Source organism: Scardinius erythrophthalmus, assembly GCF_964197995.2.
Source record: "Scardinius erythrophthalmus genome assembly, chromosome: 5".
NCBI classification, from domain to species: Eukaryota; Metazoa; Chordata; class Actinopteri; order Cypriniformes; family Leuciscidae; genus Scardinius; species Scardinius erythrophthalmus.
This window is the reverse complement of record NC_138225.1, coordinates 49022439-49049466: the sequence shown is the minus strand read 5'-3', so window position 1 is coordinate 49049466 and position 27028 is coordinate 49022439. Positions and strand designations below refer to the sequence as shown.

General features: G+C 37.6%; 1 protein-coding gene across 2 annotated transcripts in view; it reads right to left on the bottom strand.

Annotated features, from left to right (window-relative positions):
• Positions 1-27028, bottom strand: part of LOC308690687 (serine/threonine-protein kinase PAK 3) — a 51404-nt gene that overhangs the window by 13147 nt on the left and 11229 nt on the right. For both annotated transcript variants that reach the window (XM_081365323.1, XM_081365324.1), the window contains exons 2-5: positions 9759-9949; positions 8722-8822; positions 8146-8299; positions 6669-6706 (exon numbers count right to left, since the gene is read on the bottom strand). In XM_081365323.1, coding sequence (XP_081221449.1) covers positions 6669-6706; positions 8146-8299; positions 8722-8822; positions 9759-9927 — 462 coding nt within the window. In that variant the 5' untranslated portion in view covers positions 9928-9949. The remainder of the gene's footprint in view (positions 1-6668; positions 6707-8145; positions 8300-8721; positions 8823-9758; positions 9950-27028) is intronic.

The following is a 27028-nucleotide window of genomic DNA, read 5'->3' as shown; positions in this document are numbered from 1 at the left end:
GTATTCAAACACTACAAATGGATTCCAGGCAACAGAGGATAGGAGGGAAAGTGTGACAGGAGGGAGGAAGGCAAAGGAGAAAGGTGGCTTGGAGGTGAGATTCTTGTGAAAATAATGGGCGAGGAGGAAAATACAACTAAGAAAAGGAGTGAGCATCTTCATTATTGCGGTCTAAACATGGACATTCATTTGCCACCACTTTACAGTTCATAGTCACCAAACAATCAAGCTGTCAAAGTTTTTATACAAAGATCAGATCAATTGTCCCAGCAAAACCGGATTTTCTGCCAGATAAAATGTCAGATGAAGAGCTTTTCAGTGTGAGAGAGACACATTAATCTGGGGAGTGTTTAACTGTCATTCGTGTTCTTTTGGCCATCTTAAGGGTCCCTGACACTTAAATAATCAAGGATTTGATGAATCGTGCATCACAACACACACTTCTGTATGTAGTCTATAATTACTAAGAAAATATTCTGATGAAAAGCTGTAACCACTTACTGTATTTTCTGGAATATCAGTTGCATTTTTTAACATCTGAAATTGACTTATATAACATCAAGCAACCAAAGTGCACACAAATATTCACACAAACAAAACCTATCAGTTCTAGCATTGCTAACTTGACATCACAGCATATTTCCTCATCAAACAAGAATGCAGTCAACTAAACATAAAAAAGTTACACTGCTTACTTTAAATTGTCTGTTGTCATTAGCTGGGGGGACGTATGTTTTTCTTATGCGAAGATTTCAAACAAAGTGTATTTCTAGGTGTAAGAATTTCACTTCACCCTCACTCTTTAAAGGGGTCATATAATGCCATTTTTGTACAAGCTAATATGATTCTTTAGGGTCTAAATTAAAAGTTTGTAATATACTTTAATTAAAAATTCTCATTAGTATTGTAAGAAAACACTAATTTTACCTGGTCAAAAACAGCTCTGTTTTCAGCACGCCGTTTCAGTGCATGTGTCTTTAAATGATAATGAGCTTTGCTCACCCCGCCCCTCTGTTCTGTGGGTACACCGTATTAGACATTCTCTGACCGTATCTAACACAATAACCACGTGTTATTCGTTATAAACGTGGGATTATGAATTATATTGAGAACGTCGTACATAGAAAACATGCTGTAATGTACCCTGAGTGTAAACCTTAGACGCATTCATCGTGAAGCCTGCAGCAAGGTTTGCAAATTTCGCAAAGATTAATATAAATACTAATATAAAGGTTAATAAAACATTACACTCACATCTTCTGGAGGTTCAGCAGGAACACGTTGGTGCCGATCCGTTTTTTCTCTTTGTGAAGCTGTCTGGTGTGAAATGATTCGCGTAAACATGAAAGCACAGACGATCGTGGGGAATCCCCGTGAGGGAATCCCCGCGTCAATCCTTTGGGCATATCGCTTCAAAAACAAAACTCAGCCACTGCTTCTTCAACGGCTCGGATTTAGGAACATCCAAATGACTGCTGTGTTCCTTATTACATCTAAGAACAGAACACCACAATCGCTTAGACGCCATTCTACTCCAGCATATCCACAATGGCGGACTAGTATGATGACGGCTGTCACAGCTTGCTCAGGGCGGGTCTTGTGTTGAAGCACGGCTGTCAATCACAATAGCGGGAGGGGCGTACGATCTTATGACGTCACAATATCGAACGGCTTGATTTTAGAGATGGTCAAACATATAAGGAGATTAAAACAAAACCACTGGATGGATTTTTAGCATGATAGGATGGTTGTGTACAGGCACTGCCAACAGACATTTCAGTGCAATCAACTTGTAAAAGTGCATGTACCATTATATGACCCCTTTAAAATTAAACCGCTTCTTGTCCTTTCATGAACTGAACTTTGATGTTCGTGATTACTTGCGTACTGATTGAGTGAAAGTCATTTGTTGTTTTTACAGTTGGAGCAGATTTTGAATCGTCTAATAGTTCTGCAATTTAAAACGATTCCTAATTTGAATGCTTAATCTTAATTGTTGAGTTCTTTAACTCTTCGATGTTCTTCTATTCAATAGAAATTCCCAATTGTATACGATAAAGAAGATTAAAAAAAAATTAAGAGATGAAATCAAATTATTTTTGTACAATGGTATCTAAGGCATTTTAACATTTGAAATTAGTTTGTGAACTAACTGTGAAAAACATTAAGTATTTATAGGTATCATTGATCATAATTTCTTTAGTAGACAAATAAAAGAGTATGCTTGTAATAAATATTTGTATGTGTTAGTAATGACTAGTTTTTCTGTGGTAATGTAAACAGCAAAAAGTGTTATAAATGTATTGGATTCAGCTACATGATGGATATATATTCTGTTCTGCGAGCTGCTCACGTGATTTCCCATCATTTTAATGGAGTAAAATACATTTTTCCATTTTTGATTCTTCTCCCAAATCGTCACTCACATCTCACCCTCTCTCTTTTCCCAGCGGATTTATTTGTGTAAACATTTATTTTCCTCCTTTTGTTAACTTTGAATACATATATATTCACATTTTAATGTGGTAAAGTAGAAAAACACTGTAGATCAGATATTTTTACATCAAAATAATAGTAATAATTATTTGAACTCTTTTAGTCTTTAGTTTTGTATATTAGAAATGAGTGGTCTGTGTGTTTGTACAGAAATGTTTTATCTTGTGGGTTTCAGCTTTCATCTCTCCTCAAATTCAACTTTAACAGTTTGTGCTTGTTACGCGAGGTAAGGTATGTCAATTTTATTCATGTAATGCTTTGCCCACGTGCAGATAATTCAGTTTCGCTTTAAATTAGTTAGGGCTTGGAGTTTTTAATAAATGTTGTTTATAATGAATGAAAATAATTTGTTTATATAATGTTTATATAATGTATAAAATGTTTCTCAATTCTTTTTCTGTATACCATTCAATTTGAAGGATTTTTTATTTTTATTTTTTTTTGTGGCAAGAGTGGAAATAAAATACATGTTAAAATTGTAAACATTTCATTTTATTTACCAGTATTTTACATTATTTCTGAATGTAATAAAAAGCAACGTATACACAATTCAACTTATCAGTGTTTTTTTATTATCTTATTGCATTTTTGACCTGGTGTGACTTGTATTCTTTTTTTTCTGGAAAGTACTGTACTTTCTTTTGGAATATGTTTTATGCAGGATATCCTTCCTGACTTGGAGCATCAAACCACTCAAATGCATTAAAATATAATATCATAATACTGCATTCAGCTTCAATGCTGTAACAACACTAAGATTTTCCCTATAACTCTGAAGACACATTATCTAAATAAATAAATAAATTATATTCCTATTGAGTTTCTTTGTAATGAATTCCTGTAAATATTTACATAAATGTATGTTTTAAAAATATTTAATGAATAATGGAGTGGTATTATCTGCTGGACTTAACGTGTTAAATAACGTTTGTGGAAACTATGCCCTTAAGCCTATTTAATGCTCTTTAAGAAAGTTATTCATGTAGTAAAATCAACCCACGCTCTGGAAAAATGTGTGCCTGTGGCAACATTTTTGCAAATATTTAATTATGTTGTTTCTTGCACGTTTATGAAAGTTTTAAAGTTAAACATCCAATGAGTGATGCTAAAAATCTTGTTTAATTGTACCAACTTTGTATTATGTTGGTTTATATACGTTGAGTGATGCTAAAAGATTAATTCTCAAAAACAAAAAAGAATATACCCCCTACATTAAACCCAACCCTAAGCCCAACACATCATGAGATAAAGACGCATTTGCTGAAGCAACAATGCCATTTTACCTTGTTTTTACACCGTTTTGAGCTCTTTTTCTGAAGAGCTGATCCTTGCACCCCCAATCAATTAGTTTACAAACAATGCACTATGGTAAAGGTGTTTTAAGGTGATAAAATATTATTGTACAAGGAACCATGCGAAAATCAGGGGCCGTTTGCATGACACAATTTTCAACTAAAAACGGAAACCCTTTATGGCCTTTAATTTATAGGACAACGGTGTCAAATAAAAATTTAAAACTGGTTTCAGAGTGCACGTTTTTGAAACCGATACCATTATCGTCTCCCTGTAAACAGCAAAAAAAAGCAAATTTGTTAAAAAAAAGACGGCGACATCATGCGCATGCGTATTACAGTCTATAGACACGTATGCGTTTCTTTACAAAGTCGCCAACTACTGGCCTGGCAGCAATATACAGCGTATATTTTCACAGATATTTTTGATCATTTCCATTTTTAATCAGCGTTTAATCAGCGTATATTTTCAGCGTATATAATTTTCACGGATCCGTGTGAACGGGGATCGTTTTGACAATGTTGTCGTCTGTACGTTTCCATTTTTAGTACATTGTTGTTGTTTGAACGTACCCTTAGTCTTCATTCATTGATAATCTGCCCCAGTGTAATCATAATTTGTCTAAAAGAAATAAGAGTTGTTTTACTGCCCCTTGTGTTCATTTGTTACTCTTTTTTTTTTCTTATCTTTTTTAAAAAATGTAGGTAGAGGCACATTTTTTCGAATAAGCCGAGTTGCACAAAACTGTTCTTCTCAACCAAATTCAACTCAATTTTAAGCCTTAAATATGTTGAATTGGATTTATATTACCAAGCGGTAAAAGCTGTTTTGTGCGTAAATCTATAAAAGATAATGTGAACACACAAACACACAGGGCCAAATTAAAGCATCACCTCATCGCAGGAAAGTTTAAAAATTAAGCACTTGTGAAGCTGAATTTTTTCCACTGCTCTCAGCATCAGTCAAGTATGTGATTGATGATAACCTGAATTTCACACAGTCCAAGTTCATTTAGGAAATTTCACAATAGGGAAAAATAACATGTCCAGATTTACACAGATACGACATGGAATCTGATTCAGGTGCAGTATGCCATCTACTGTTAACACAACATTAGTTACGGTATCATTATGAAAGAGACTCTATTAGTCTTGACCATTACTACTGTAACAGAAAATTCGGGGAAAACCCCGGAAAATTCAGCTTTAACCAGTTTAAGCTGGCTTGCAAGGTGTCTAGCTGGTCTAGATGGTTCACTAGATGGTTCACTGTATACTTAGTCTATTAGAACCTCTTGGTCAAGATGTTTATACCTTGTAGCCCACCAAACACAGCTTTAGCACCTTAACACGCTATGAGACACATGTATAATATATACATGTTTAGTGGTAACTTTTAATACTTTTCAGTGGGTGGCAAATCAAATCAAAGCCAGCAACAGTTATGTAGAAATGGTCGGAGAGGAATAAGCATTTTGAAGATATGTGACCCTGGACAACAAAACCAGTCACATGGGTCAATTTTTTTGAAATTGAGATTAATACATAACCCAAAGGCTGAATAAATAAGCTTTCCATTGACGTATGGTTTGTTAAGATAGGACAATATTTGGCCGAGATACAACTATTTGAAAATCTGGAATCTGAGGGTGCAAAAAAAAAAAAAATCTAAACATTGAGAAAATCACCTTTAAAGTTGTCTATTTATGTTTGCGATTGTGCTGCATTCACTCAAAAAAATACATGTTTTATATATTTACGTTTGGAAATTTACAATATATCTTAATGGAACATGATCTTTGCTTAATATCCTAATGATTTTTGGTATAAAAGAAAAATCGATAATTTTGACCCATACAATGTATTGTTGGCTATTGCCACAAATATACCCGTGCGACATGTGACTGGTTTTGTGGTCCAGGGTCACATATGTGTTTCCTTAATTCTGTGGTTTAAAATCACCCTTGAATCTAGGTCAAACAACAGTTTTGTCACAGTAATCTGGCAATGATGACACCATCAATAACATCAATGTTAGAAATATATGCAGGTGATGGGGAAGATATTGAAACGAAGCTAACTAGATGCACAAGATCTTTATTATCACAATATTAGAGCAAAAGTGATCTTTATTGTTATTTTACAGAATCTTTGAGTCACAATTACATTTAGGGCCAGATTTACTAAACAGAGCAAATGATCGTGAGCGCAATCCCATAAAAGCGCTGATGGGAGCGAAGCGTTCTGAGCGTGATCTACTGACAACGTGCAAATTAAAGAACACAGACGCAGCCGGATCATTTCCATAATGACCAACGCAAACTAACAAGAGCAGCACAAATTAGCATCTGGTTTAAGACATGCTTGTTTGGGTGTTCAAGAATGGCGCAAACACCAGTAAATTGACGAGCGCAAACCTTAATAAACCACCTTGCATGATTCATTTAAAAACTCTCCACCCATAAATTTTGCGTCTGAAAGGGAAACTCCTACAAATGCATATGCAAAAAGGTCAGCCGCAAAAATAACCGTGTCCACACCTTTTCAGCGCTAACTTTTCACTGCGCGCCTTTAGTAAATCCTGACAGTAGTTTTTTAACACCAAAAGAGGGTTTGCGCTGGAGCAAGCTGTTAGTAAATCTGGACCTTCATCTGTTACTAAGGAATGGCTAAAAAAATACATAATGGTTACATAACTACAAAGACAATGTGCAATTCAGCTAGTCCATGTTAGAAACGGTTATGTTTGTGAGGGGCAGACATGGCATTACTGGATGCTTGAATCATGAATCCTTTAATTCATGAAGATGAATTGGTAAATTGAAATAAAATGTCAAACTGGGAAACAAAATAAGAAAAAGACCAACAAAAAACACTCACCAGTGTATTGGCTGCAATGTAACCATGAGCAGATTTATCTGGAAGCAAAAAAAAAAAAAAAAAATTCCATTAGTCAGAGTTTTACTCAAGCAACCCAATTTAAAATATAATTATATAAATGTAGTATGTATCAAATCCCAAAAGCAGTCTGTGTAATACTGATTCTAAAGGTACTTGTTTTGGGATTGTCCGGCCACTCTTAAGAAACTGAGTCATTTGTGCTATTTATTCTAATATGTCATAGTAAGTTTGGTATTCATATAATTCAAATATTCATACTTTGTTCCTCCAAGAAGTTTTAAGGTTACTGCACCACACCATTTTATTTCCACTTTAATGGTGTTTGTTGTACAAAGAATAATTAATATATATTTAATTGATCACTATGATTTGAACTACTGAATTTCATATAATATGTATAAAAAAAATGTGTCCTAAAAAAAAATAATAATACTTAATCCTGCCAATTACATGCAAATTAAGTTATACAGACATACTATTCATAACAAAAAGTAAAGTAAGGCACACACATTTACTAGTGCTACACATCTATACCACACTGACTTATAAGCCTATAAGCATATTCTTCCAATAAAGTGGCTAATATGAAGTGGCTTATTTTTACAAAAAAATAAATTGACATCTAAAAAGGAAGTGTCAGTTGTTATTGCGATCAGAAAGTGTTGTGCAACAGGGGTAGCCAGAGGGTAGGGATGCACCAATACTGATAACAGCACTCAGGTGTCGGTCCGATACTGTGCTCATGTACTCGCAAAACTACCCCGATGCAACCGCACCCGATACCACTTGAAAGGGCCGTTCACATATCGCGTCTAAAAACGCGTGGAGAGTGCAGCCACACCGTTTCTGTAAAATGATTCTCCTTCTTTCCACAAGCGCTTGGAAAGCGCTCCCGTGGCGCCTGGAAAAACAAGCGCGCGTCACTTCTATTATGAGTGGGCTTGCCGCACGCCTACATTTGAAATAACGAGTTTGCACGGGCAAAACACGTGATATGTGAACGGCAATGGCCCCTTATGGCAACCTGACCTTAGCCTAACCTCTCGTCAGTTGAGCAGGTAGTCGGAGGAGGAGTAATGTCAGCCGTTTTGAGATATTTTAAGATAAGCAATGATGATAAAAGTAGAGCAGACTGCAAACTATGCTCTGCTAAATTGTCAAGAGGAGGGGTGAGAAATAGCTCCTTTAACACAAGCAATCTGATTATACAAGTTGTATAGGCCTATTTATTTTGTTACAGTCAGAAAGTGAAAAATATCTGATGGTATCTGAAGAACTGTAATGGTATTATTAAGTACTCATATTGGTACTTGGTATCGGCAAGTACCCAAATGTAAGAACTTGCACTTGGTCTGAAAAAAAGTGGTATCGGTGCATCCCTACCAGAGGGGTTGTCAAGCTTCACTACAGGGCCACCACATTTGCATGTTTATTTGAGTGGGTGTGCATGCCTCACCTCCTGACGTGAAGCTCATGTATTTCTGGTTGTTGACAGTCTCTTTGGAGTCGTAGAACTTGAGAACATCTATAACAGCCTGAGGGTTTTTCTTCTGTTCCAGCTTAGTAATATTAGAGGTTTGCAATAACCGAGCCCATTGCTCTGGTATACCCTGTTTATGTGTACATTGGAAATAGAAAAAAATAAAAAAAATGGACATATAAGTAAATCAAATCTTTTGCATGTGCCAAACACAAATGAAAAAAATAAGAACCCTGAACCAGACTTTGTGACACTATTAGCAATTTCTAAACCAGGGGTCCTCAAATAGCGTATTGCTGTCCGGTTCCGGGGTCCGAACCCTGGTTTGGTTCCAACTGGACCGCGAGACAATGACAACAGTAGCACCGTTTCTGTGTGCATTGTTCTAAAAATCCTCCATATAGTTTCTGATTTTCATAACTAATGCTATTATTTACAACAAACACACATGCCAAATGTCATAAAAGGATACCATTCGCATGAACCATACATCACAGAAAACAATGACTCTCAAATGAAAAACCTAAAACCCCAGAGACTGGGTGAACTCACAGTGAACTCCCCCGTTACTGCGTCAAAGCCTACATGGATAGTGTGCTCGAAATCAGAGGGCAGGGATATCTCTGGACGCTCTTTCTCTTTCTTCTTATTGGCTGTTGAATAGAAAAACAAACACACTTTTAAACCTTTCCGATCAGCTCATCAAAACAGTACCATTGGGTTTGAATGGTACAGTATCGCCATTCAGCGTCTCTGCTGGTTTGCTTAAACAAGTGTGGATTATACTGGTAATTGCTGGTTTGGAGGAGTTGGTGAAGCTGACTAGCCAAGGAAGTCTAGTTAGCCTGTTAACTGTCAGCGTCCTGGCAATGGGACGTTTGGCACACTTTTATTATTGTCCTTTTTTCCATATCACATATTTTCGTAATCAAGATAAATGAGGTATCATTCGAAAGTTAAACACTCAAAATTCATCCTGTGAAAAACATTTTGAAATTGGACATTGTGTTACCATGGAAACGGTGCTTTAAAACCTTTCAGCGGGCTAAAATGTTTATAATCTTAACTTCAGCTTTGGAAGGCAACTTGGTTAAACATATTGCTTTGATCCAAGTTATTTTGTAAAATATATATTTTGTATAAAAAAAATATTTTAGTTCAGTACATTTGAATTACAATAAACTGAAACTTCTATAACTTTTTACACTTTCATTGAAGTGTACATCTGCTATAAAATTGTGAAGTGTCTTCTTTAAAAAGAGCATCCAAAGCGTTCATGAATTACAACCATTTAAGTTCAGATTTAGGCTCAAGGGGTCCTTTAACTGTAAACAGGTTAAAGGAACAGTTCAGCCAAAAATTTGTAAATTATTAGGTCAGCACAGAATCTGCGCCCACAATACACTGCAAGAAACTGTAGATTCTTGCAGAACTTAATGGTCTGTCATTTGCAAAATTATACCCATCCCTTATATGTTTTTATTAAATATTTGGCTAATTTAATTACGCTTTAAGCATTTTCCAATATTTAAATACATTCCACATATTTTCCCCCACAAAAAGCACAAACAAATGTGAAAACTACATACTTTTGTCTCCCCCGGGAAAGATGGACCTGAGACGGGCTTTCTTGTTCTTCTCTTCTGGAGCCATTGGAAGTGGTTTGGAACTGTGCACTGAGGAAGGGTCACGGGAACTACTGTTCATTCTCAAGGGGGGGGCAGGTGGTTTTTCTTCAATATCGACACTATCGGACATCTTTAGTTGCACTCCCTATGGCCTGCAAAGACAGAAAGAAAGTTTTTGTAAAGTCCATTTAAAGTCAACACTTCACAAGGTTCTAAACATTAAAGTACCCCTGTAGTCAATAATTGTATCCCTTAAAACTGATCTTTGATCATTAAAATTACATATTTAAAAGTTTTTCCTGTGAAAAAAATTCTTCATGCCTTAAAATAGCTTGAATGTAACTCTACACCCTTGCTTCGTTTAGTATGTATACGCAGATCCATATGCAAATTAGCCCCACCTCCACTCACTCATACAGGGTCATCTACAAGTTGATGTATCAGAATGGTAATCTCTACAACATCGGACACATATTGGCGATTAATTTGATTCGCCTTTTGCTTGACTGGGTTATCAAATAGCTGTGTGTTGCTAATGTTACAAATTACGTTCTTGTTCGCCATTTCAGAGTCAGACAGCTGCCTTTTAAAAATCAGTATCTTTAGAAAAGCTTTGAACAACTCAGAACGTCAATGGAGAAAGGCATATAGTTCATCATAACATCGTAATATACATCATATAGATAATTAACTGGGATAACCTGGCTTCTCTTGAGACTCCCCTGCTTCAGAGCATAGTTAATGATAAGTTAAAGTCCGCCTGCAAATTGACAGCATTGGTTACAACATATTTGATTTGGCGATTTCAAACAATGTTTTTGAGATTGTCTTTGGTTCACTGCAGTTGTAAGGAGAAAATACTCAGCAATGGTGTTGACTCATGAATTTGCACATGCCACATGGTTTTTCTTAAAGCATATTAAAAACACCACATAGATATATAAACAACATTAAAAACTTGAAGGGATCTTTAACTGTTATTGTATATATTAATATCAGATATATGTATGTATATGTAGCCTATGTATTAAATTATAGATAGAATTATTATTTTATATTATGTATGTTTGTATACTGCATTTTGGAATGTATAATGTTGTATGCATGCCTTATAACTAAACCATTAATTAATGAAACCCAATATATAGCATGTCTCATATCACAATAATCCTCTCTTATATTTTTTATTGTTGATTTATATCATGTCCTCATAACTTAGGCTAAATTATACTCATTATACTATTTTTTTTTTTTTTCTTTGCCTACACAAAATGGCACTTTAGGATTGTCTGGTCCACCTTCAAGTGGTGTGACCTCTGTAAAAGAGCCTTCCAACACAGAGTGAAACTACCAGAAAACAAATCCATCATCAAGTCTGAATAATATTTCCAGTGTTTGTCTTTCTTCTCCTCACCTTTGGAACAATCAAAGGCAAATTTCACTACTACCTCCCTCACTCGAGAATCCACAGGGCTCCAAAGCAAACTACTACCTGACAGCCTATGCAACATTAGGTCACCAAAGAGTGAAATCAGATGAGGAACACACTAGGGCGGCATTTGGGACAGGGCCAGAAGATGCTGCCCTAAATCTATTCTTTTGGTTTAGAGCAATTTTGAAAAAGCCAGTGTTTATACTCTTCAGTAAATAAAGATACTAATGGCTTATTTATTTAAGAATTGTCTCTGCAATAAAACTAGTCAAGCAGAACATATTATAGAAAAAGAAAATCACCTTTGAAGAAGAACCTTTGAAAATCTCTGTGCATCTCTACTCAAACACTCCCAAAAAAAAAAAAAACACGATATAAAAGATGTCACTGGGGTGGAACCCTTTTAAAAAGGTACCATCTAGGTTAAAAAAAAAAAAAAAAAAAAAAAAAAAGGACAGGTACCGCCAAAGTAACAGTTTTTCCCCCCCCTGAAAGTGATTAAATTAAGAATTAGCTAATGTTAAATCAAACACTGACCAGTCATAACATTCCCAACATTCACTGGAAGGGAAACACTCACACACCCACACAAACAAACACAAATGTGGTTTCATCTTTTCAAAGTAATCAATTGTAATTAGCCTGTGACCCTGTGGATGTCATAGATTTTTGCCATTATGAAAGCATACATAGAAATGATGTCCATAAGCCTGTCAGTGCAGTGTATGTACAGTATGCATTCTAGTAACAAACTTTGTTGGTTTGTTTTTCCAATTTCCCTATTTCCAATTTCCCCATTCCACATACAAATGTACAAACCCTGGGCAAAGCCTACAAACTTGTGCCACAATATCAGCATTTGGAGAGAAAAAAAAAAGAGATATAAACAATTTCTTCCATCATATAGCAAAATTTATGGCGGCTCACATAGTGAGACAAGCCGATAAGCAAGCATTAGTCAAAGATCACAACTGTTCTGTTTATCTGCCAATGTGTATCTGCCACAGCACACTGCAAAATCAAACAAACGAAAGAGTTTGCCACAATTGGTCATCTTTTGTCTGGGACAGCCCAAAATAGTACAATGTACGGGCATTAAAGGGTGCATTCGCACCGCCAGTAAGAACTCTGAAGTGATGTAAGCCGCGCTTGTTGTTGTGACTTATTTTGACGGCACGACGGACCTTTATTTTGAAGGCGCTGAGAACAACTGTTTTCCATGTTCGTAGAGTTAGATTGTGGAGTAAATATATAGGTTATAATCTGTGTGCTTAGACATCTTTTTCAAAAAAATAGGGTGCTGGTGTTTTGCGTGCGTTCGGCCAATCAGCGTACACTAATGTCACGGATAGTTCCTATAGTGCTGGTTTAGACCCTACTCTAAGTAGGAGCTAAATTAGTTCCTCCAAAATGAGTTACTAGAACTAAAATCATTCCCAGTTCCTGCGGTGCAAACATGCCGACATCCGGGTACTTTCACCAGTAGTTCTAGGAACTATGAAAAGGTTCCTCCGGTACAAAAGCCCCTAAAGCCATGTTAACATCTTTTCAGACTGAAAGATCCCTAGTTGATAGCTCTTCAAGATTACGGGTAGTGCTCTTCACCAAGGTGCATGGTATATCAAACCACAATGTATTTCATTTGATAGCACTAAAGCATGGTACCGTCAACGTACTTGTATTTGTGTTATAAGGGTAGTGATGTTTTGAACTCATAGCAGCTGCTTTACAGCCAGAAGCATACATGGTGTTAACTTGATATACAAAAATTGATTACAAGCATAAACAAAATACAACATGTGTGAGAAGTTATTCTGCTGAAGTCATTATGCTGCTCCATTATAGAGCAGAAAAAAAACAGAAGCATAAAATGAATGAAGAATGAAACTTGCTAGCAAAATGTGTTGTATTACTATATACAGTAGATTGCTCACCAAATCAAGTGACATATTGACATGCCTGTTTTTTCATACAGTCACAGACCATCAGAATCAAATATATCCAATTGTATGTAGTAGTAGTAGTAGTAATTAATATTAATAATAATAATAATAATAATAATAACAACATTATTATTATTATAATAGTACTTTGTAATGGAAGTCATTTTAAAATTTCAATCTGTGGTCAATTCACCTGAGAGAAATATTCAATTTTGTAATATTTAGGAAGGCTGGATCATAAAATGACAAACTAAATTCAGACTAGAAGAAATTCATAAGAGCACATGCATCGTTCCATCACTGCCTTTTATTTTGTTGAAAAAGTAGTAAGGGGCTCAATGCAATACACAGATAGATCCTATCCATTCGTACCTACTTACCTGTAATAGTTATTGATTAATTTGACACTGATTGACTAATTTGAATTTAACAAATGACAAAAGAGGATAGAGCATGAGAAACTCCTAAACAGCAATGAGTTCATTCATGCATGGAGTCAGTTAGTGTGTATTTTCCTCTGCTGTGCAGAAAGGTGTGGTGCTGACTCTTTAACTGTCGTTTTTCTGGCCAAACCGGAGGTCTCACACACACACAGAATGAGAATTCCCTGTGAGAGCCATAAATCACACCCAACACACAATTATAAACCCAAACGTACATTAAACAGTTTCTCGGTTTTTAACAACTCTTTTTACCTGCTGTCATCATCATCTCTCATTTTACAAGATTGTATTTTTAGAAGATTGTATTTAATCGTTAAATGTAAATTGCATTATGAAATCACAAACTATGCTGATTTAACTCAGCCTTCAGGAATTGTCCACTAGTGGCAAACAAAACAAAACCAAAGATAAAGTGATTAAAAAAAGAAACACCCCTCATTGACAACCCCCACCTCTCACTATCTCTCTCGCTCTTCTGTTTTAAAGTATTTTACATGGCATGATAAATATTTTTACATTCATATTGCCAAAGCATTGCTGCATTCAAGTAAAAGAGTGCCACATTGATAATAGCGCAAAAGCAACATAAAAGTAATGAAGAACAAAAGAACACTGTGTAAATGACAACCAAATATAAAATATATGACATTAGGGAAAATTCAAGTAAATAAAAAGTAATAATAATAATAATAATAATAATAATAATAATAATAATATCATGAGAAATAGCAATAATATTGTTCAGAAGTCTGATCACTGTTTTCCGTTTCTCATTTTATTCAATACGGCCAGAAAGTAGAGTGTTTGCAAGCAACCCCTTCAGCCATGACTATATTCACAACAGGGCACTGCTTTGAGAACCTTATTGTTTTTAGATATGTTAAGCACATAATACAAATAAAGCAGAAAATATGAATTAAATGTTACTTTTTTAAAGTAAAATCATTAAATGCAATCCTCCCACTGAAAAAAAAAAACAAAAAACTCCCTGGAACAGAAATAAAAATTCATAGGTGTAGCATGCCTCATCTGATGGAGCTCAGATTTCACTTTATTTTACAGTACATGTACTTACCTAAGAAAGTACAGGGTAATATAAGGTAACTACATAGGTTAAGGTTGGGTTTAGGGTGGGTTCAGGGTTATTACCCAGTTATTGCAATTACTATAATAAGTACATAGGTTCCACACCACAACGGCACAGAGAAACGATATCGCTGGAATCAATTCCAGAATAACATTTTTGAGTTTTGAGTTGTGAAAATGATGTGATCTCTTTGCTTTAAACCATACGTGCCATGGTAAAAACTGTAAACCTATCCCTCACAGCCTCGTTTTCATCCACGTGAAAATCAATATGGTGCTTAACTTGACTAAGGTATATGGTATCATCCTTAGCTGAGCTGAACACAATTATGTAACAATTGTTGATGATTATACATTTCTCAACAACAACATTCACTTTTTCAGTCTTATCAAAAAAAACAAAACTTAACTTGGGCAATGACGGACATCTCTCAATTCATGACAGCCAGTTAAACAAAAACTGAATATGACAGCATTATATTTCAGGGTTCTGTGGTCAGTTACTTTGGAAAACATGCCTAGGGAAGGTGTAGGAGCTTATGAGACATTACATGGCAGCAGGAGACATATGAAAGAATAAGACCGAGGGAGACATTAGACAGTCGCTGTAGCAGTAGTCATTCAAATTAAACTGGACGCTGAGGAAACCATTCATCTTTGATCAGGGAGGTTGCATACTATAGTAGTATTTCTGCAGTATATGTATCGTCCAGATTATATACCTTGAGCAAACATCTAGATATTCCACAATGTGAAATAGTCAAGCAGAACACACTGTGTGAGATACTGAATCCCACAATTCAATGCCTATCAAACATCACATCTTTAGCTTAGCAATATGCTAACTAGGGATGGCGAAAACTAAACATTTTCTTGACCGACCACCGAGCCTCATTAGCTGGTTGAAACCGGTTAACCGATTAGTTTAAAATATGCTACGCTATTTGAAATAACAGCCATTTCGAGCCACGCCTGCAACTTCGCAACTCTGTCGCATCTCTCTCTGCCGCTCTGCCTCCCGCGCACACACACACTGCCTTCCACTCACGTCACTTTTTTAAAATCCCCTACAGCGCGAAACATGAGTCCCGCAAACGCGGCGGACAAATCGGAGGACAAATGACTCATTAGTTTTCAAAATGGTTTGGGTACAAGGTGATCGCGTTGAAAATAAAGGCGTTTGTCTAGCCTTAGAAGCTCATTTGAAACATTGCCGCGGCTCATTTAAGAAAATGACAGCTCCGAAGAGACGCCACTTTAGTTTGAGGTAGTTCTAACAATAATAAAGATGATGATTCCTGTCGTCTGCCCTGGCTCTAACCTCGAGTGTTTTTAGCCTGTAGCCTTTACTTTTCGCAAACCTTGTGAGCGCGCGAACCCAAACGCAGTGACCTCGCGCCAAATGTTTTTATTGGTTTATTAAGTACAAACAGGCGAGTTATGAAAAATTGAGTGTGAGGAATTTGTTCACTTCACACAAAAAGATCTTGGAATGAGATGGCTAACTGTAGTAGCGTTTAGTCCACTGTCTATAATAGCCTAATTTAGAGATCACTTTTTTTTTTTTAACCGACTACCGACAACTTTGATCGGTTAACGTTGATACGGTCAACCATCGGTCAAACGGTCATCGGTTAACATCCCTAATGCTAACTCCAGACTACATTAGAATCAAGTCTTCTATTTGATGTGTAGATTTGCTGACTATGTACAGCATTTTAAAATCACTTCTGAGGTTCCGTTTCAGTTAAGCATCTGTATGTAGGCAATGGGCAGCAGTGCAGATTTTTAAACCACTAATGTGCATATAATTTAAGTTTTTTATGATTTATTGCATTTCTTTTCAGACCACTGTGGTCTCCGTATTGCTCATTTTCCTCAAAAGGATATTACAGAGAGGAAAGACTAATGCATCAAGGGAGAGATGCACAGAATCTCTCTCATATTCTCGCTTTGCTGGTCTGTGCTCAGCTTTAAATAGGTCAGAGTTTTAATGCTACAGTCGGGGATAAGGAAACACTACAGCGGCCATATTTAACCCTCCCAACAGAAAAGACTGTCGCTGCTAGAGAGAGAGAGAGAGAGAGAGAGAGAGAGAGAGAGAGAGAGAGAGTGTGTGAGTGTGAGTAATAGATGGGATGTTGGAGAAGCTCTAATCAAAATGTCTTTTGGTCAATTGTTTTGACGTGGCTTGAAAACGCCCCACCGATTGGGGAACACCCACTAGCATTCTACCAAAAAACATACTTGCATGATATGAACAATAAATAAATCAACAATAAATCAATGTTAGTTCAATGCCACCATCACCACCTATGGCCCTGTGTACACCTGGTATTAAGATGCGTTTTGGTCGATCGGATCACAAGTAGATGAGGGAGACACATAACCGTTTGCACCTGGTGTTTTAATCCTTCACAACAAAACGAAACAAATAAACACCTCCATTAACTGGAGTGGGCTCAGGCTCTTTATCTGTGGTGGACGACATCAACATGGGGTATAAGGACTCCAGACACCAGAGAATGGCTTCTCTCCATGTTCCTTCTTTCATGTCAGGTATGTCAGGTATAATAATTTGCTCCAAACCAGTACAAAGATTCAATAAGTCCAAAAACTGTCCACTGTCTGTCCGAGCATACAAGTATATTTAATACACAAATATACCAGATGACACTGAACAAACAGCCTGCAGCATCCCACCAGACAGATGACAGCCCTTTATGACGCCTCAAAAGTCATTACCCTTTCTCTGAAGGTCAGTGAGAAAATGAGGAACCACCTATGGTTCTCTCTTTTCCTCTCTCATATTTTAGAATAAGGAACTAATTTATCTTCAAGTCAAGTCAAGTCATCTTCATTTATATAGCGCTTTTAACAATGAATGTAGATTGTTTCAAAGCAGCTTTACAGAGATAAACGTATAATTTATGGTAACAGAGATTGTTTTGGCTTTATAGCGGTTCTTTAAGTAAAGTTATTTTCCAGCTAAAGTTAGTTTTGATTGATTCGCTTCCGTCGCAGCGATCATTTGTTATTAAATTAGGGGCCGCTAAGACGACACCATTCCCTCTACACAGACTTTAAACGCGAACCTGTGAGAAACGCTGATGGCGTTCACATGCGCATTAAGAATTGGTTCTATAGTTATGAGCGTTTGAATATATGTGCGCAGGTTTGGAATTCCCTACAGACCAAGCCTAAACAAAGTACTGGGCTTTCCCGAAAATGCTTTATCTGGAGTGGTAAAGGGATCCTCCATAGGGAGAGACTAGTTGGCACTTCAGCACTGCGTTGTCATGGGGTCCAGGCGAAGGCCCTTCGTCAGATCTGGATCTTCTCCTCTTTCCCCTCACTTTAAATATAAAGAGAGCAACAAGGGTATCCTTTGTAATGCATTGCTCATAAGACATGCCACAGATTTGGAACAGATATAAACACAAAGACTCGCTTGGCGAATTCCAATCCATTTTATAACCACTATGTCTACAACTAACAGCATTGCTTCAAACAGTTTGTTATCATCGTCAACTGATAATGACTTTAAACCATATTTTAGATCAAACTAGATTTGAAGGTTTCTGTCTTGAAACCTTCCCATACCAGAATGAAAACCTATAGGTGAAACCTAAAGCAATGCTGACAAATTAACAACATGCTGTAAATGTCAGACAGAGAAAATTATTTTTAGTCATTTGAAATTTCTTTGTGAATTCAAGTAGTGAAGCTGAAATGTAAAATCACTTGTGTCTAGATCTATTGATTAGCAACATAAATTACGAGCTACAGGCAAAACAAGTGAAAAATGTCAATTTGAGGTTCACACAAAAATGACTTCATTAAGCCCTCGTCTAGCAATCCCAATGCTCCAAATAGTATTTGAACATCTAAAAGGATCTTTATTTGTAAGTTTTCTGCTCACTTCTCAACGACTGGCACTTCCCCTCTCAAAAGTTTGGTATCGTTTTAAAGTGCAGCATTCCAACTCTCGATGCTACGAGGCTGAACCAATGAAATGTGATTTTCAAACTCATGCTGATGTAAAAATAAATAAAAAATCTTCCTCTCAGACACAGACACGATCCTGATATACATACACGGAATTAAAATATCTGTCTTGGTGAGTATTCACGCAAACATTATCTGTTATGTCAAATGAATGTTTGGTTAACTGTAGGGGAAAAACATCTGATGGGTATATAGTTAATATAATATAGGCTATTTCATTAGTGTTAATCAAACATCTGTGGTATATATATATATTAGGGGTGCACGATATATCGGCCGCCGATATAATATCGGCCGATATGGTCATTTTTTTTTCACATCGGTATCGGTCCGATGTCAAAATAGGGCCGATGTGAACAGGCCGATATTTGACTGTGAAGTTGAAGATTAAGTTACTGATGCTGACTCGTGCAGTGAACGCGCCTGAGAGAAATACACATTTCATACAGATGACATAAGCAGAGAACAGTCTGTTTTCTTTCATTTTGAATTGTTCTGTTTAAAAATAGATGTTTCAAGCTTTCTATATAGGCTATGTCTCAGGTCTGTGAGGCAGGTAGGTTTCGGTTCATTTGAGACACGCTTCAGTTCACGCGCTTTCGCCTCCATGTCCTGATTAAATATTTTCTAATATTTAGCCTACTTTGTTTATTTTTGATGAAACATTGATCAAAATTAAGATACAATTAATACAAAACGAAATTAAATTTAAAGACAGGCTTTGTGCTTTCTGTTTGAGGTCTCTGTGAAAGTTTTAAAGCAGTCTTTGGACGTGCGTTACAGAGAACTGTCCCGTCAGTAACATTGTTAACGCAGTCCAGTGCGACTTATGATTTTTCCCTCATGACACATTTTTGATTGATCGTTTTTTGACTCGTAGATATTTGAATATTGCTTGATATTTGATACCCGTTCGAATTTGATTTTTTCTCAAAAGTGACCGCACGTGTGACTTGTGGATTACTGATAAGCGCGAGTGGAGAAACAGGCGTTTATTATTCATTCTGTGTTGAGAAACGTACCTTCATGTGTTACGTTATTGTGTTGATAATAACTAAAGTAACCTAATTATGTTACATATTTATTTTGTATGAAAACTAGCGCGTTCGTTACTTATGGATTAAAAAGTAGGCTACCGATGTATCAGTGCTGCGCGAGCTGTCCCTCACAAACACGGACGCGCGCACACAGAGAGAGAGAGAAGATAATTGTAAAATGAAAAATTGACGGGCTAAGTTTAAATTTTGTTCTTGCTTGTTTTTTTTTTCTTTCAAAATGTCAGAAAGCATTTTGTATTATCCATCCGATCCGTGTTTTTAAAATTCGTTAAATGACGGACGTTTTACTGTTAACACAGCCCATATGTCGGATTCGTCTTATAGCCTAGGCTACTTGTTATTATTTTTAGAATAAGTGATTCGTTATGCTATTATTGGACTCCTGTCTAATCATTGTCAACTGTTTTCTATAAATATGTTTGTATTGGCTAACATTTATTCAGCTGCGTGTCCTGTTTAAAATGTGCAATGTTCAAAGGCAAAGACAGCACGTCACAAATAGAAGTCCTTTTCCCTGTGGTATTTAGTATCATATTTGGATATTGGAATAATAAATTAAGTAGCCTATCTTAATTGTACACAATGTTCCTGGGTTTTTTTTTCCTGTTTTCTAAGGGTTTCATAATTTTAGACAAGTTGACCAGCACACATTATATGCAATGCAATATAATGCATGTGTGTCGTATGTGTGACATATTTTGCATACAGGTAAAGGTGCCCAATATCAGTCATTTCTAAAGTAAAAAAAAAAAAAGTGTTTTGGAAAATAGCTCTTTATTTGATAATCATTAAAATTTGTTTTCTATACAGAGATATCGACATCGGTAAATATCGGTATCGGCCATAACAGCAATATTAAAGAGCAACTTGCAGGTTAGAAGACCCAACAAGTCAATGTATAGAAAAATAATGTAGGAACTAGATTTTCTTAAAAAAAAAATTATAAATACGCTACAGTGGCTTCTGGAGTCGTTTTTATGAGAAAATTTTACTTCCGCATCTGAAAATGGGCGTGACGGGCAAGAGTCGTGACGTAGCACGAGGGAGAGCGGTCGATTCAAACAACAGAGAAAAATGGATTGCAATGACATTTCGGACGCTGAGGAAATTGTTGACGGACCACAGCCATACAATTATGAGCCTGCTAGGCTGCCAAGAGAGCAGGGACAGGCCAGGATTAATGTTAGACAGAACATATTGGAACTTACAATAACAGAAACTAAGCTTCGATCAGGCGTTTGTCATGCTCATTAATATCCGCCCAGACTAACGTTACGTGATATAACTTAGCGGTTTCTCATCGAGAGACAGAGAGATATTTATTCCTGCTAACATTTTTTGTTCCATAGGTGCTTGTGTGGGAAATGCGAGGCAATGTTTACAGCTGAGGAAAGTCAGTGTTGCAGGGAGGTGGATGCATACTGGGCCTTAGTGGAAAATGCCAAACTTCCATGGTTGCACTTAGTGTTACTACAGTAAGGCCATGGTGAATGTTGCTGATCTGTGGACACTGGATAGTTCGTTCATTCATTGCACAATGTTTATTCCTGATTTCCACGTCAGCGCTGTTCGATCCGTTAATAACGGAGAAATGTGAATATTTCTCACTAGATCTCGCAGCGATGTTATTACTTCAGTGGCGAATTCAAATGCTTTATTTACTGGATCTCGCAGTTAGGCTACAGTGTTGCTCGCGCTGCACTGGTCCAAACTGATAAACAGTCCACACAAACACAATAACGAGTAGCTCAGTTTCGTTCCGCTTACATTGCGTTTGCCAGTTGATGTTGTGCTCGCGCCTACATCCGGCGGGAGAACCCGAAGATGTGTGCATAATTCTCCGGAGTGAAATGTGCGCCACAAACGACCGAGTGTGCGGTGACAGACGCGGCAGTGAAGTCTGCTCTCTTCACCTGAACAAAACGCACCCAAGAACGAAAAGCCTTGTTTTTCCTAGAAGGAAAATGATGGACACGATGTCCTGACAGGCTGGATTTTGTGCAACCAGCACAAACACAATCATTTACCATTATGGCTTCTCTAAAACTCGATCTAAAACTTTCTCTGTCGCTCACTACTGCTCTAACTACTACACCCACAATGAGAGCGCTGGCTGAACGCGAGCTCATATTTACCTCGGCATACGTCATATGACGCGTTGCTATATAGGGGGAAAGGCGTATTCCAGAGCCTAGCACATTTTCATCAAAATCTCTACAACCAATTAGATTTCATTAGTAATTTCTACAAATGTGTTTTTAAAAAAACCTCTTCAGACAATATCAAGTATTAATTCAGTTATAAATTTAACCTGCAAGTTGCTCTTTAATATCGGTTATCGGTATCGGCCACAATTTTCACATCGGTGCATCCCTGATATATATATATTATTATAATATAACTGTTATATATATATATATATATATATATATATATATATATATATATATATATATATATATATATAACAGTTATATTATAATAATAGTTCAATTACAATGACATAACAAACACTACATTCTGTGTCCAATTAAACCTCATGTTTATACTTCACTTTGGAACCCCTTGAAATGGGTTCCACCAATTACACACACATACATACATAGCATATATACACACACATATACATATACATATATATTTCCTTAGGTCCGTAGACAGTTATTTCAGTGATTAAAACTAAACTACTGTGCATCTCACCCAGAATTAAGATTAAACAAATACTGAGGTTGATGTTAGGATAAGGCTTGTCAAGTGCAACCATTGGCTACTAGGTTGAGTTAAGCTGCTTTTTTCACCCCATCTTTACCAAAATCTCCTCTTTGGTAAATCTGACATGTGGTAACTTGGCATTAGCCACAGCCTCAAAAAGAATTTATCTAGATATGGTTTTATTATTATGGTTTTACAGTATTAAAAACAACTGTAGTCACTATGTTGTTGGTAAATTTTCATCATATATTTTAAGGAACCAGTAAGTTCCCTCCTCTGTAATTTTGGTTATAATGTGACAGATTTCTGAAGTAAAACATAAACTATGATAAAAAGGAACATGCAAAATATAGTAGATTTTTTTCTATGCAAAACATATATCAAACAGGATACATATATAAGGCAAAATATTAGCAGAAAAATCAAAGTTGGTCAAATGGGTTTTGGCAGACAGTATTGATGGCTGAAAGTCAGTGTGTGTCTGTGACTCCCTGCTGAGATGGCTGTAATACTGACAAACACTATGGCAGCAAATGGGTCTGCTAAAGCTAAATCAGCCTTAGGCTAATGAAAACCTTCCTCAATAGGTTTCATCTACTGCACACATTCTCTCACCCACAAAAATGAATATGCATATGAAAACAAAAATTGGCACACATATGAACTCGCATGCACATATAGTAACAGATGGAACCTGCTCTTTCATTAACCCCATACTAATACTGGCTAGGCAAATATTACTAGAAACTAACCAACATACTTCACATTACTTCAGACTCACATAACTCATCATTTTCAGTTATAGGTTTTATTTAAGCATTTGCAAGACAAATGTTCCAGTTGTCAAAATATAATATTAAAAGCTATAAGATGTTTTGAAATTGGCAAGATGTTCTGAAAGGGCTTAATGTAATTAAACAGATTTCCTTTTTGTCACATGAAGTAAATCATTTTTTACCATGCATTCATTTTTTTTTACATACATACACCTACATCATCTTCCGCTTATACGGGGCCAGGTCGCGGGAGCAGCAGTCTAAGCAGAGATGCCCAGACTTCCCTCTCTAGACACTACCTTCAGCTCTTCCGGGGGGACACTGAGGCATTCCGAGGCCAGCCGGGAGACATAATCCCTCCAGCGTGTCCTAAGTCTTTCCCAGGGTCTCCTCCCGGTGGGACGCGCCTGGAACAGGGAAGGCGGGAAGGCGTCCAGGAGGCATCCGGAACAGATGCCCGAGCCACCTCAGCTGGCCCCTCTCGATGCGGAGGAGCAGCGGCTCAACTCTGAGCTCCTCCTGAGTGACCGAGCTCCTCACGCTATCTCTAAGGGAGCGCCCAGCCACCTTGCGGAGTAAGCTCATTTCGGCCACCTGTATCCAAGATCTTGTCCTTTCGTTCATGACCCACAGCTCATGACCATAGGTGAGAGTAGGAATGACCGGTAAATCGAGAGCTTCGCCTTGCAACTCAGCTCCTTCTTCACCACGACAGACCGGTACATCGACCGCGTTACTGCAGAAGCTGCACTGATCTGTCTGTCAATCTCCCGTTCCATCCTTCCCTCATTCGTGAACAAGACCCCAAGATACTTGAACTCCTCCACTTGAGGCAGGAACTCTCCACCAACCTGAAGTGGGCAAGCCACCCTTTTCCGACTGAGAACCATGATTCACATCCCAGCCACTTCACACTTGGCTGCAAACGGTCACAGTGCATGCTGAAGGTCCTGGCCTGATGGGGCCAACACAACAACATCATCCGCAAAAAGCAGAGACGAAATCGTGTTGTCCCCAAACCTGACACCCTCCGGCCCCTGGCTGCGCCTATAAAATCTGCCCATAAAAATTTTGAACAGAACTGGTGACAAAGGGCAGCCCTGCTGGAGTCCAACATACACCGGGAACAAGTCTGACTTACTGCCGGCAGTGCGAACCAAGCTCCTGCTCCGATCGTACAGGGACCGGACAGCCCTTAACCAAGGGCCCCAGACCCCATACTCCCAGAGCACCCTCCACAGGACACCGCGAGGGACACGGTTGAATGCCTTCTCCAAATCCACAAAGCACATGTGGATTGGTTGGGCAAACTCCCATGAACCCTCCAGCACCCTGGAGAGGGTATAGAGCTGGTCCAGTGTTCCACGACCGGGACGAACACTGCACTGTTCCTCCTGAATCCGAGGTTCTACTATCGGCCAAATTCTCCTCTCCAGTACCCTGCCATAGACTTTCCCGGGGAGGCTGAGAAGTGTGATCCCCCTGTAGTTGGAACACACCCTCCAGTCCCCCTTCTTAAAAAGAGGGACCACCACCCCGGTCTGCCAGCCCAAAGGTACTGTCCCCGACCACCACGCGATGTTGCAGAGGCGTGTCAGGCAAGACAGCCCCACAACATCCAGAGACTTGAGGTACTCAGGGTGGATCTCATCCACCCCCGGTGCCTTGTCACCGAGGAGTTTCTTGACTACCTCGGTGACTTCAGCTTGGGTGATGGACGAGTCCACCTCCGAGCCCTCGGCTCTGCTTCCTCAATGGAAGACATGTCGGTGGGATTAAGGAGATCCTCGAAGTATTCCTCCCATCGTCCGACGATATCCCCAGTTGAGGTCAACAGCTGCCCACCTCCACTGTAAACGGTGTTGGTAGGGCACTGCTTCCCTCTCCTGAGGCGCCGGACAGTTTGCCAGAATCTCTTCGATGCCAACCGGTAGTCCTAGGTATCTTTTTTTTTTTTTTACTTTTCAAATGCTGGTTACATTTAGATTTCTTTGTTTGTTTCATCTTTGTTACAGAACCAGACTTTAAATATAAAATATAAAAACACATCATAGAAATTTTAATTACTACATGCTTAAAACTAGGATTATCTAAACATGAGAGAAAAATACACATAAATCATTTCAGTAAGTATTTTGTGAAAATTATTTTTTATCAATTTCTCACCAACAATTTTGCCCCTAATAAAGGTGTCAAAAGTGTACTTGTGTCAGTGAAGAGTGAGTGTTGTGTGAGTGAAGTGAAGAGCATGCTTGATATGACGTGACATCTCTCATGTGTCTTCCATACACACTGTGTGAAGACAACAAACAGCACACAGTGAAACTGAGAGAGAGGCTTCACTCATATAACCTGCTTAATTTGCTTTCTCAGTGCCTCTCTCTCTCCACACACACAGTTAGGGTTAGAAATTGACTACAGGATGAATAAATCAATAGAAGAGAAAGCCCTAGTACACAGACAGGTAGAGAATGCGAGTCTGTAAGTGCCTGTCTCTCCCTCAGTTTCTCTCTGCAGGCGGTTACCAGATGGCACTCAATCCTCTATGCTAATCCAGTATAGCAACTGGGGCCCTACTAGCACCTCACAAAGGCGCACAGACAGACACGCGCTTAAAATGCGGCAATTTGACCAGTGAAATGAGGGGGGAGGATTTCTTTGTGTTTGCATGCACGTGTGTGTGCGGTTATGTGCATCATATTTTCTCAGGCTCTGACACCAGTGTTAAGTCTATTCAGTACCTTGCATGTGTTTTAAGTGATTGGTAACACTTGGTTTAGGAGATTGTATGACTTTTAACAATGTTTCCTGTGTATTTTTACAAACACACACTCCAGAAAACCCTCAATTTGTTTTTAGAATAACTAGAATACAGTAGATCTTTCCAAACTCATTTTGAAGATCTAATAAAAAATTTTTTTTTACAATTTTAAGCAATATATGTTACATAATTACATATGCACACTCCACTCTGGCTTCAATTGTACAGAGGAACTTAGACGTCATTATCAACTTCCTAATAAGAACGTTCTGTTTCCTTCATCCCTTCAGTGAGGACAGGATAAAGGCCCATTCACACCAAGAACGATAATTATAAAGATATAGCCTAGTTCTAAAAAGTATTCTAAATATAAAAGAATAGCAGAGTCCACACCATGACTAGCTATAATGATAACGACACAGAGAAATATGGCATTGGAATCACTTTCAGAACATTTTTTTTTCTTCAGCAAATGAACAAAAACATTGAAAGCCAATCAGAATCCATTGAGGTCCACTTATAATGTTAAAAAGATTTTTACATAAAAAAAAATTATAATAAAAAAGTAATTTGGAAGTAATAGGCTATTTTCTATTCTGTTTTTGACCCTCTTTGAAACACTCTGACAGGAGTGCCACATATAAGACTATAAGAAAGTAAACACTCACTATGATTGGGTAACAGTTTTGCATATTAACGTCCTCGCTACACGTGTGGAATTGCTTTGAAAACTTCTGATGTTTGAGCCAGAGTTGTACCATTGTTTGTCGCAGTGTCATTCATCATTTTCTGTAAAGTGAAAGTAAAGGGAGTACATATCACACAATCTGCAACAGACTAAGCAATAGCAAAACTAATCTGCAGTCAAATTAATGCTAACGCAATTTTCGAGTTGTGGACTGTGAAAACGAAGGTATTCAAAAACCATGATGCATTTTTAGTCATGTGACTCATATTGTACCAATAGATATCCAGGTTTATACCGGTTTTGTGCTATTCACCTTCACACTGT